The following is a 12,880-nucleotide window of genomic DNA, read 5'->3' on the forward strand; positions in this document are numbered from 1 at the left end:
TGATAAGAAATACAGACCGGAAAACTTAAATGAGAGGCCAACTCAGAAAAATGAATCATCACTATGGAAGGAAACATTAATCAGTTGAACGAGTATGATCCTCCATGGGAGACATCCCAACGATCTGAGCAGATGAGATGGTGACAAAATTATACATTAATCAATACATTATTTCAGATAGGACAATTCATAATAACCATCCGGATACAATATTACAAGATAAACAAGCAGGAACAACTCCCTTAATAGATAAAGCATTTCCCAACACACACATGTTCCTCGACCAGTGGAGCACTTCACCACAGGTATTGTTCGTGTCATCAGTCAGACAAACAAAAGATTTTCTCTGTCAAACAGCTTCAAAATGTTTCTACTCTGACATTGCCACGCCCCACTTCTGATTTCCTTCTCCTCGACTTCTTCACTCTGCAGAAAACTCAAAGGAAACCTCTTCACCACAGAGTGGTGTCTGTTTGGAATCCGTCACCACTGGATGATGGATCCAGTGGTGGATCTCACCATCCAGGGAGAGCGAGAGATGAATAACAGGGGAGGATTTAAAAGGACTGTCGGGGAACTGAATCACTGGCAGCGTCCAGCTGGCCTGAGTTGATTCTCTACTGTACACTAGGTGTGTTATAAATTCAGTAAATACCAGAGACAGAGTTGAAAATAGAACTGATTTATTTGTCTTAGACCAAGAATATTAAACTCCAGTCCCATTAAAGGTGAATGTGCAGCAGAAGAAACTCCTCCCATACCCAGTGACCAGGGTGCAGGACTGGGTGTGGTGAGTAGCAGCAATAATTGCAGAGTTCAGCACCGACAGTCACTTTCAAAATTGCATTCAGCAACGGTGATGGACAAATATCCAGCTTGCAGCTCATTGAAACTTTCTCCCCAGTGTGAACCGGCAGTGTGTCACAAGTCTTACATGCTGTAAGGTTTCACTGCTGATGTAACGACCTCTCAGTAATGTTTCCCAGCTGAGGTAATGGTTTCTCAGTAGCAGCAATGTTTAGGCTATGACTAGAGATAACAGGGTTTTGGAGTGTGGGGCTGTCCAATGACAGAAATGTTCTTTCTTGTGAGTCTGGAAGAGTGATTTTCATGGTCTTTTGCCAGGGAGAGATGAGAAAATGCAAATGGAGAGAGTGGGCCCTTTTTCTTTTTTTTATTTGTTTTCTTTACTAACCCTCTGGTCAAAGTAAGAATTACAAAGCTCAATTGTTTAATCACATATTGTTTACTGCTATTTCAGGGTACTGATTTGTAGCAGGGGACACATCACACAGCATCCATCCAAACGAGATTTCTTAAGTTTAGCCAGGCTGGGGTCTATCACCCCTTATATTAAGCTGCTAGCTGAAGTGAGAGTTACGCAAGGATAATTCACTGAGTGAATCGCTTCCCACATTCACAGCAGGTGAACGGAATCTCTCCAGTGTCAACAGTGATACACATTTGGTGGATTTGGCTGAGAGAATTTTTTCCCAAAGTCTGAGCATGAAATCGGCCTCTACCCAGTGTGAACTCGCTGGTGTCTCTGTAGTTGAGATGTCCGAGTGAATCCCTTCCCACAGTCTGAGCAGGTGAACGGCCTCTCCCCAGTGTGAACTCTCTGATGTACCTTCAGTTGAGATGACGAAGTGAATCCCTTCCCACAGTCTGAGCAGGTGAATGGCCTCTCCCCAGTGTGAACTCTCTGATGTACCTTCAGATGAGATGACATAGTGAATCCCTTCCCACAGTCTGTGCAGGAGAACGGCCTCTCCCCAGTGTGAAATCGCTGATGTATCTTCAGTTGAGATGACGAAATGAAACCCTTCCCACAGACTGAGCAGGTGAACGGCCCTTTCCCTGTATGGGCTGACTGGTGTGACAGCAGGTGAGATAACCGATTGAATCCCTTCCCACAGTCTGAGCAGGTGAACCGCCACTTCCCAGTGTGAACTGACTGGTGTCTCTGCAGGAAAGATGATTCAGTGAATCCCTTTCCACAGACTGAGCAAGTGAATGGCCACTCCCCAGTATGAACTAACTGGTGTCTCAGTAGGTGAGGTGACAAAGTGAATCCCTTCCCACAGACTGTGCAGGTGAACGGCCTCTCCCCAGTATGAACTCGCTGATGTACCTTCAGTTGAGATGAGCAAGTGAATCCCTTCCCACAGTCTGAGCAAGTGAACGGCCGCTCCCCAGTGTGAACTCGCTGATGTAACTTCAGTAGACATGACTGAGTGAATCCCTTCCCACAGTCCGAGCAGGTGAATGGCCTCTCTCCAGTGTGAACTCGCTGATGTACCTTCAGTTTATATGACCGAGTGAACCCCCTCCCACAGTCCGAGCAGGAGAACAGCCACTCCCCACTATGAACTCGCTGGTGAGCCATTAAGGTGGATGATTGAGTAAATCCTTTCCCACACTCTGAGCAGGTGAACGGCCTTTCCCCAGTGTGAACTGACTGGTGTACCAGTAGGTAGGATGACTGAGTGAATCCCTTCCCACAGTCTGAGCAGGTAAATGGCCTCTCTCCAGTGTGAACTCTCTGATGTATCTTCAGCTTAGATGACGAAATGAATCCCTTCCCACAGTCTGAGCAGATGAACGGCCTCTCCCCAGTGTGAACTCGCTGGTGAGCCATTAGGTCAGATGACCGAGTGAATCCCTTCCCACAGTCTGAGCAGGTGAACGGCCTCTCCCCAGTGTGAACTCGCTGGTGAGCCATTAGGTCAGATGACCGAGTGAATCCTTTCCCACAAATTCAGCAGATGACCAGCCTCTGCCCAGTGTGAACTTGCTGAAGTACCTTCAGTTGAAATGACCGAGTGAATCCATTCCCACTGTCTGAGCAGGTGAACTCCCATGTAAAATGACGGGCATGCCAGTGAGTTAGATGATAGAGTGAATCCCTCCCCACCGTCTCAGCAGGAAGGATGATCGTGTGAATCCCTTGCTGCACTTCTTAAATATCTGGACAAAGACAGCAAAACTGGCGTGTTGTGTTTGAGATTCCCGTAGACAAATTCCTTGTCATTTTTAACCTGTAAAAAAGATTTACAAAATCCATCAATGGGTGTAGGACAACATTTCAGATGAGATCACTTGAGTTGTCAAGGTGTGATCTGACATCACACTGTTACAGTGAAGTTCATCCCAAGTTGGAGAGAGAAATCATCTTCTAACTGGGCACAATGCTGGTATCTGGAATGACCATCAAACTCTCTGATGCTCCTCCTGTCTCTATAAGAATGGGGCATTTCTGCCATCTCCAATCTGTGACTTGGCTCAGTTTGACTCTCTCCATTGGTGTTATTCCCTGTTACCACTGAGCTGCATAGGCTGCTGGCCCCACAGTAACTGAACACTCTGACGCAAATAACCTTTGTTAACATGCAGATGGGAATCTCACACAAATGTCTGGAAGCGCATTTCACGCACCCACCACTACCTGTGTAGAAAACGTACCCCAAAATCCCCTCGGTATCTATTTCCAAGCAGCTTAAAACTATGCCCCCTCATGTTAGCCATTTCATCCCTGGGAAATTTCAACCATAGAAACATAGAGCATTACAGCACAGAAACAGGCCTTTTGACTCTTCGTGGTTGTGCCGAACCATTTTTCTGCCTAGTCCCAATGACCTGCACCTGGGCCATATCCCTCCAAACCCATCTCATCCACATACCTGTCCAAGTTTTTCTTAAATGTCAAAAATGAGCCCACATTCACCACTTCATCTGGCAGCTCATTCCACACCTCCACCACTCTCTGAGTGAAGAAGACACCCCAATGTTCCCTTTAAACTTTTACCCCTTCACCCTTAACCCATGACCTCTGGGTTTATTCTCCCCTGGCCTCAGTGGAAAAAGCCTGCTTGCATTCACTCTATTTATACCCATCATATTCTTATACACCTCTATCAAATCACCCCTCATTCTCCTACGTTCCAGGGAATAAAGTCCTAACCTATTCAACCATTCTCTGTAACTCAGTTTCTCAAGTCCCAGCAACATCCTTGTAAACCGTCTCTGCACTCTTTCAACCTTATTAATATCCTTCCTGTAATTAGGTGACCAAAACTGCACCCAATTCTCAAAATTCAGTCTCACCAATGTCTGATACAACCTCACCATTACATTCCAACTCTTATACTCAATACTTTGATTTATAAACACTAATGTAACAAACCTTTGGCTATCCACACGATCAACATCCCTCATCATTCTATAAAATTAAAAAAGTCTCTAAACATAAACAAGGAAATTACACATTGCTTTGAGGATTTGTTGGAAGTATACAAAATGATGAGGGAGAAGATTGGGTAAATAAATGCAAGCAGCTTTTTCCACTGAGGTTGGGTGGGACAACAACCGAGGTCATGGGTAAGTGGGGAAGGTGAAAATTTAACGGGAACATGTGGAAAAGCTCTTCACTGAAATGGTTGTGACAGTGTATAATGAGATGTCAGCACAAGTGTTGGATATGAGTTTGGTTTCACCATTTAAAAGAAGTTTGGATGGGAGCCTGTATGGTAGGGGTATGGCCGGCTATGGTCCCAGTGCAGTTAGTTGCATTAGACAGCTTAAATGGAAGCATTGGAAAGTCAGGAGGACACAACCATGGCTGAAATGAGAAGCCAAAGCCAACATAAAAGCCAAAGCGAGGGCAAACAAAAGAGCAAAAACTATTGGGAAGCTTTTAGAATCCAACTGAAGACCACTAAACAAAATGTCAGATAAGCTCAGGGTGTGGCATTAATTACTGTACTCATTAATGAGTCTTGGTTGCACCCAACAGTCTGAGGCATTTAGAGGAACAAAATATCCGGGGTCTCAATATCTCTTGAAAACCAAGGTTCCCCGCACCAGTTACCTTACAACTTTTATTTTGGCAGGCACATACAAACTCTACACCCTCACTTCTGAAGAACTCCCACTTATAAGTACTCCTTTTCTAGAAAAACAGCCTGTCCTAATCCACACTTGTTAGATCTTTCTGATACCATCAAAATTGACCTTTCTCCAATTTAGAATCTCAACCCATCGTCCAGCTCTCTCTTTTTTCATATTTACTTGGAATCTTATGTCATTACGATCGCTAGATACAAAGTGTTTCCATACACTAATTTCAGTCACTAACACTGGATCATTTCCTAACAGTTTATTGCACACTTCTACGTTAGGAATTCTACATCCAGATTAAGAGCACATTTGACAAGCTCTTCCCCATTTAGTCCTTTTACAGTATGGGAGTTCCACTCAATATATAAAAAGTTAAAATCGCTTACTATATCAACCTTTGTTTCTTAGCACAGTCTGTGATCTCTACAAAGTTTGTTCCTCTAAATCTCTGAGTGTTGGGTGCAACCAAGTCCCAATAATGGCTACAATATCATAATTCCCTGTCCTGAGCTCATCGGGCTTTCCTACGATGCTTCTTGCATTGTGATATACACAGCTCAGCACATTCATCGCACCATGCTCAACCATTTGATTGCTGACTCTGTCTGAGGTCTGAACAGCATCTGTCTGGGTGTCTAGAAAGCAACCTCTCCCTCAATGTCACAAAAACAAGGGAACTGGTTGTGGATTACAGAAAGAATGGAGATGGGCTAACCCCTATTGGCATCAATGGATCTGGGGTTGAGAGAGTGAACAGCTTTAAGTTCCTCGACATAAACATCACTGAGGATCTCATGTGGTCTGTACATACCGACTGTGTGGTATGTGGCCGTATCCACATATGGTACGTATATGGTATTTATCCACCACCCCCCCAACGGTTTATAAAGTGGTCTACCTGTTGTTGTAGGAGATGGCCCCAAGGCTATTCTGCGATGGTTGTTTAACCTCATTCCCCTTTCTGACTCTCACCCAGTTTAATGTGTCCTGTACCTTGGGTGTAACTCACCTCTCTTGATGTCATAACTATCACCTCCTCTGACTCCCAGATGATCCAGAATTCATACATTTCCAGCTCCAGCTCCTTAAAGTGCAGGGCTACAAGCTGCAGCTGGATGATATCTTGTATGTGAGGGCATCAGGGACACTGGAGGTCTCCCCACCTTTCCACCAATGTCCCATCTAATTTGCGATGACAGGTGTGTCAAAACACCTTGTGCTGTGCAATTTTCACCCACTGACAACAAGACGTGCACACTGAATTTTAAATAGGGTGGTATTTCTTTTAACAGCTAGCTAGTATTGTATGTAGTTTTGCTACAATAAGTGTATGGGACTTTGGAAAAGATGTTGAATTTCCCCATGGGGATGAATAAAGTATCTATCTATCTATCTAAATCACTGTCGATAAGAGCTTTGATCTCATCTGGATTTGATCGAGTTCATCTGCACTCTCACACAAAATATGTCGCAAGCCTGTTGCAGGTTATGAAGGATTTTCTCACTAGATCTTTTGCACACCCTCCGTATGTGATTTGCTTGCTAAATGATACTTTACAAAGACAGATTTCCAAATATCACTCCACTTCTTCCCACTTGTAAATTTTCCAACTGTAATCGCCACAATACTGTAACACCAGTTTCTGTATTGTACATAAATATTTCCCCTGAACCCTCCCCCAAGTGACAGATGGTGTTGAACTCAGTGTGGCAATGCCATTGAACATAAACGGAAGGGCAGTAGTCTTTCTGTCTCATTGGAGTCTGGCACATTTGTGATGTGAAAGCTATTAGTTGCCCAGGACAAAGGTGTTTGATATCATTATGTGCCCAGAGAGAATGGGACAAAACATGTTCTCACCGGTAGAAAAGTGCAGACCGAGAGGCGGTAGCTCAAGCAACACACACAAAATGCTGGAGGAATTCAGCAGGCCAGGAAGCATCTATGGAAAAGAGTACGAATGCTGAGTTCCAGCATCTGCACATTTTCTCTTGTCTACAATTGGAGAAAGAACAAAGGTGATTTTCTCAACTGGTGATGTAAAAGATGTTTTTTTTTCCCCTTTCTCATTTAGATAGCTGGAGATCAGCTCTGTCCGAGAGATCCATCAGTTCCCATTCCCTCATCAGCCGGAAGCTCCCCGGGGCCCGCGTACGGATCGTGGGACTGAGAGAGAGGGAACAGAGCAGGACTGTCCCAGGATTGCGGACTATGATGTCCAGAGTTCACAGCAAATGTCCCTCAGTCGGTGTTTCAGATAGTAGCCCGGAAAATCATTCTTACCGTTACCGATCATCCGGAGGTCCTTTGTGTACGGCGCGCATGCGTGCTATTCGGTGACGTCATCGACCTTGATGCCTGCGCATTTGATCATTGCTTCAGAGACAGCGAAATTTTAAACCCAGGGGCTTATGGGTAATCGAGGTGCCATTAAACGTTCCTGCTAGCACCGGTTTCATGTCTACACCGCAGGGTTTTTTCTGTGTAGAAAACTTAGTAACTGTTTTAACGTAGAAAGCGGCTCCCAGAAACAATATACTCAACATCAACAGGCATTCCATTTATCTAATGCCTCTCGGACAACCCTCTTACAAAGGCAGATATAAAACACAAGAGATTCTGCAGTTGCTAGAAATACAGACACACAGACACACACACACACACACACACACACACACACACACACACACACACACACACACACACAGACACACACACACACACACACACGCACACACACACACACACACAATGCTGGAGGAACTGTGCAGTTCAGGTAGCAACTAAGCAGAGGAGTACACCGTCTAGGCATGCTAAAGGGGCTCGGCCTAAACGTCTATTTATTCCTCTCTACATTTGTTGCCTGATCTGTTGATTTCCTCCATATTTTGCAGAAATTAATCACCTTTTTTTCAATCAAACAGTTTCCAAATGTGTCTCATCTTTCATTTGTAGCCACATCCTGCAGGTTCAGTTTCTCTTCTTCCTCCTCCTTGTAAACTCCAGGCCCCATCTCTTTCTGGAGCCCCAAATCCCTGACTGGCAACTTGGTTTCTGACTCTGCTCCATCGATGATTCACTCGCTAGTCTGCTGTCAGACTTCAGAGGTGCATTGTATCAACCCAGCAGTTCGAAGCAAAGACCTTTAAAATTGGTGAAAATGACCCAAAACGTTGAAAAGAGCGGAGAAGAAGGAGTTTAACCAACTTCGTCCGGAGCCCTGAAGAACGTCACAACCACAGTGAGCTCATCGTCTTATTCAGCCTGGAGAAAATCATGCAGGGAATTCATGCAGGTGTATAAGATGATGAGAGGCATTGGTCGTGTGGATAGCCAGAGGCTTTTTCCCAGGGCAGAAAGGGCTAACACGAGGGGGAATAGGTTTAAGCTGCTTGGAAGTAGGTACAGAGGAGATGTCAGAGCTAAGGTTTTTAAGCAAAGAGTGGTGTGTGTGTGGAACGCACTGCCAGCGACGGTGGTAGAGGCGGATACAATAGGGTCTTTTAAGAGACTCTTAGATAGGTACATGGAGCTTAGGAAAATAGAGGGCTATGCGGTAGGGTAATTCTAAGCAGTTTCTAGAGTAGGTTACATGGTCGGCACAACATTGTGGGCCAAAGGGTCTGTAATGTGTTGTAGATTTCTATGATTCTATGAAATTCAAGGGAAATCTCCTATTCCACGGAGTGGTGACTAGTTGCATCCTGTCATCTCAGGGAGAGTGATAATGGAATGGCAGGGATAGATTTTGATATTCTGATATGGAACAGAAACATGGGCCAGGAACAGAATGGCCGAGTGGCCTCTCTAGTATACACAGTGAGTGTGGTAGAGACTGTAAGTACCTGACACACGGGATTTGATACAGATTGATTTATCTTTCACAGATCCACAATATTAAACACCAGTCTAGTTTAAGGCTAACATCAGCACCAGACTCCTCCAATGCTCAGTGACCAGGGTTCAGTCCTGGGTGCGATGAGCAGCCGCAAGAACTGCAGAATCTGACAGTAACAGTCCCTCATGAACCTGCAGCTGCCTTCAGTCACCGTGATGGTTAAACATTTAACACGGAGCTGATTTGAACTTCCTCCCTGATGTGAAGTTGCTGGTGTTGCAGCAGCTGGGATGATTGAGTAAAACTCTTTGCTCACTCCGGACAGAAATGTGGCCTCTATTTATTGTGAACTCACCGGAGCATCACAAGGTGGGTTAACTGAATGAGTCTCTTCGCACACACGGAGCAGATGAACGGCCGCTTCCCAGTGCGAAGCTGTTGGTGTATCTGCGATGGCCGACTGAATCTCTTCCAAAATGAGAGCCAGTGAATGACATCTCACTGCTATGACGTCATGGCGATGTATCCAATCAGATCACGGACATGGGCACGTGCTCGGGCTCTCCTTGGAGCGAGTGGGGCGCTGTCTTCTCCAACATCTCCGCCTCCACATTCAAGGTGGCATTCAAGCGCTGGTGAACTGACAGATACAGCGGAACTAACGAGCAATCACAAAGCAACTAATGTGTTTGTGATTGCCATACTCAAATCTTTTGACTTTTCTAAACTGTTAAAAGTTTACAAACCACGTCAGTCGGTGAAGGACAACTTTTCAGTTCAGATAATTTTATTCGTCATGGTGCCTTCTGAGAAAAACACTGTCACAACTCAAAACAATTTGGGGGGACAAGACTTCATCTTCTAACTGGCCACAGTTCCGGCATCAGGCACAATATCAAACTCTCTGCTTCCCTCTCTGTATCAAAATGGATCATTCCTCCCCTTCATCAGTCTGTGACTTGGCTCAGTTTGTCTGTCTCCTTCGCATTCTGAGCATGCGCCACACACCTACTGAGATCACATTTTATTTACACGGCTGTGACTAGAGACTTTCTGATTATTATGTCCCTCCTGGCATTTGACGGTGGTAAACTCAGAGTCAGCAATGGTATTGAACCTCAGGAGTAGGTGATTAGGCTTTTTCGTTGGAGATGATAAACTGCCGGTAGTGTGTGGCTGGATGAGTGGGCCGTTTTCAGACTGGAAGGAGGTAGCGTTTGGAGTATCCCAGAGATCAGTCCCTGACCACAGTTGTTCACAGTTTAATGTCCTGGCGGAGGCAGCGAGATGTGAGATGTCCCAGTCTGCTGGTGACGCAGAAAGAGTGGAGTTGGGGGAGGGGAGGCTATTCACATGCAATTTCGTAGCTTTGCAATCAGTACATAGTGCACTGTGGGGCTGCAGTGGCGGGTTCCAATCTGCTAATTAAATTTGTTGACGACACTACATTGATCGGCCGAATCCCAAATAATAACGAGGCAGCCTACAGAGAAGAAGTCATCACCCGACACAGCGGTGTCAAGAAAACAACCTCTCCCTCTTTGTAGCGAAAACAAAGGAGCTGGTTGTCTGGTAGTCTGGGAATTACATTTACACATATATACACTTAACACTGTTAACTTTATTTCGTTAAGTTACTATATTATAAGTAGATACTGATAAACAGAGAGTTTTTACCATCAAAACCAGACTCCAGTGTGAACTCTATTGTTGTTGGTTCGTTTCTAAAACGTCACAGTTCGTAACAACAGTTTTATAAAACTAGTTAGACCACATCTGGAGTGTTTCATGTAGTTCTGGTCGCCCCCATTCTCGGAAGGATGTCGGGGCTTTGGAGAGGGCGGGGAAGAGGTTTACCAGGATACTGCCTGGATTAGAGAGCACGAGCTATAACGAAAGTCTGGACAACAGTCCAGTTCAGTTCAGAAATCAAAACAGTTCAGTTTCCTTCTGTGGTTCCAGAGCAGAAAATCAGTCTGTCTAATATTTCCACGCAATTAAAATGGGGAATTTGTTTATTCTCATAACGTACTGAGCTGCAGTGATAACTTTGCCTGACGTACCATCCACACAGATCGATACATTACAACAGTACATTGAGCTGATATACGACAGAACAATAACTGTAACAAAGCATTATGGCTGCAGAGAAAGTGCAGTGCAGATAGACATATGGTGCAGGGTCACGTCGAGTTACATTGTGAGGTTGAGTCCATTTTATCATTCATTTGGATTATAACCACAGACATGAAGCCGCCCTTGAGCCGGGTGGTTCGCGCTTTAAGGCTTTTGTATCTCTTCCCCGATGGGAGAGCGGGTTTGCAGCAAGAATGTCCAGGTTGTGAGGATCTTTGAGTACATGGCCTGCTTTTCCGAGGCAGGGGAATTGTAGGAAGAGTCCATGGAGTGGAGGCTTGTTTCTCTGATGTTCTCTGCTCTTGTTCCTTGCAGTCATGGGCAGAGCAGTAGCCATACGAAGGAGTGAAGTATCGACAAGAAGCTCAGAGACCTCGGCCTTCACCCTGCCTTGTGCAGCTGGATCCTGGACTTCCTGTCCGATCGCCGGCAGGTGGTAAGAGTGGGCTCCCTCACCTCTGTCTTTCTGACCCTCAGCACACACACCTCACAGGGTTGTCTCCTTGGCCCCCGCCTTTACTCTCGAAGCACCCATGACTTGTGTCGCCACCCACAGTTCCAATCTGCTAATTAAATTTACTGACGACACTACACTGACTGGCCTGATCTCAAATAATAACGAGGCAGCCGACAGAGAAGAAGTCATCACCCCGACACAGTGGTGTCAAGAAAACAACCTCTCCCTCATTGTGACAAAAACAAGGGAGCTGGTTGTGGATTTCAGGAGGAATGGAGACAGGGACCAAAATCATCATTTCCAAGTCTGTTATTGATACAAAATGTACATTATAATATTGATCATGACACAATGTATTTTAGATACTGTTAATGACATAAAACATGTTTATAGATTGTTACTGACAGAGAATCGTACAATTTGTGTTCCGTGTGTTATCTGAATGTACTTGCCTGTGATGCTGCCACAAGTCAGTGTTTCTCTGTTCCTGTACCTTCCCGTACTTGTACACTTGGCAATAAATTCAACAGGACCTGAGAAATCTCAGTGAGATTTGATTAGTGATGATCACCTTGGCAGCTCGGTAGGTCGAATGTATGAGACAGTACACTGTTAAATGCAAAACCCTGAACAGTGTTGATGATCAGAGGGATCTTAGACTCCAAGTTCATCGCTCCCTGAAAGAGACTGCACAGATTGATTAGGTGGTTAAGAAGGCAAATGGCATGGTTGTCTTTATTAGTTGAAGCATTGAGTTCAAAAGTCGGGAAGTTATGTTGTGGCTGTTACGAGCCTGCGGTCGTACTGTGACTGTTTCTTTAAGAGCGCCGGCGTGAGGAGGCGGGGCTATGACGTCAGTCACAGGCTGACAGCGCTGACTGTGGACTGAACCATAAGAGAGAGAGAGAGAGCGATCTGCAGACAGGCAGTCGGCCAATCTAAAGAGAGAGAGAGAGACTGGAAAAGCTGATCGCTTCAGTTTGTCACAGCTGAGGCTTGGAACTCTCCTCTGCCCACAGGAGTGGGTTGATCATCGGTGCACGGAACCACAACGAATGTGTGTGGCTGTCACTTCGTATAAACCATAGGAGTGGATTTTGGAATATCTTGTGTTAACCCTTGCCTGGGTACGTTGTGTGGCAACCCCTGGAAGACGGTATTCCTGTGACAGGTCACTTTCGCTGATAACTCGTATGTGGACGGATTCAATGGATAAGAACTTCGTCGACGGTTATTTTGAAGTAACGGCCTTTTCTCTACGTTTCACCCTGGATTACAAATATCTCTTTCCCATCATTTATTCCGTGGATTACTGAACTTTCCTACTTTACCATCTCAAGACTCTGAGCTTTGTTCCCTCACGTTCGATAGTCTGGAATTATATTTACACATATATACACTTAACACTGGTAACTTCCCTTTATTTCATTAAGTTACTACATCATAAGTAGAAACTAATAAAGAGAATGGCTTTAACATCAAAACCAGACTCCAGTGTGAACTCTATTGCTGCTGGTTCGTTTCTAAAACGTCACACTTCGTAACAACA

At 45.0% G+C, this 12,880-nt stretch overlaps 1 protein-coding gene and 1 pseudogene across 2 annotated transcripts; both read right to left on the reverse strand.

Moving 5' to 3' along the window:
• Nucleotides 1-12,880, reverse strand: part of LOC140721068 (uncharacterized) — an 85,726-nt pseudogene that overhangs the window by 32,606 nt on the left and 40,240 nt on the right.
• LOC140721150 (uncharacterized) lies at nucleotides 667-7,237 on the reverse strand. Of its 2 annotated transcripts, none has more exons than XM_073036029.1 (2): nucleotides 7,184-7,237; nucleotides 667-3,041 (listed from the first exon to the last, which is right to left on the reverse strand). In XM_073036029.1, the coding sequence occupies exon 2, from the start codon at nucleotides 2,723-2,725 to the stop codon at nucleotides 1,520-1,522; it is 1,206 nt and encodes a 401-aa protein (XP_072892130.1). In that variant the 5' UTR covers nucleotides 2,726-3,041; nucleotides 7,184-7,237; the 3' UTR covers nucleotides 667-1,519. The 2 variants fall into 2 exon arrangements, with proteins under 2 accessions (XP_072892130.1, XP_072892131.1); XM_073036030.1 differs by lacking the exon at nucleotides 7,184-7,237 and adding an exon at nucleotides 6,761-6,804.

This window comes from Hemitrygon akajei, unplaced genomic scaffold (genome assembly GCF_048418815.1).
Source record: "Hemitrygon akajei unplaced genomic scaffold, sHemAka1.3 Scf000050, whole genome shotgun sequence".
Classification (NCBI taxonomy): Eukaryota; Metazoa; Chordata; class Chondrichthyes; order Myliobatiformes; family Dasyatidae; genus Hemitrygon; species Hemitrygon akajei.

Bases quoted from the DNA above. Each gene is read 5' to 3' on its own strand.
- LOC140721150 (XM_073036029.1), bottom strand. From the start codon at position 2,725: ATGGCTCACCAGCGAGTTCACACTGGGGAGAGGCCGTTCACCTGCTCA.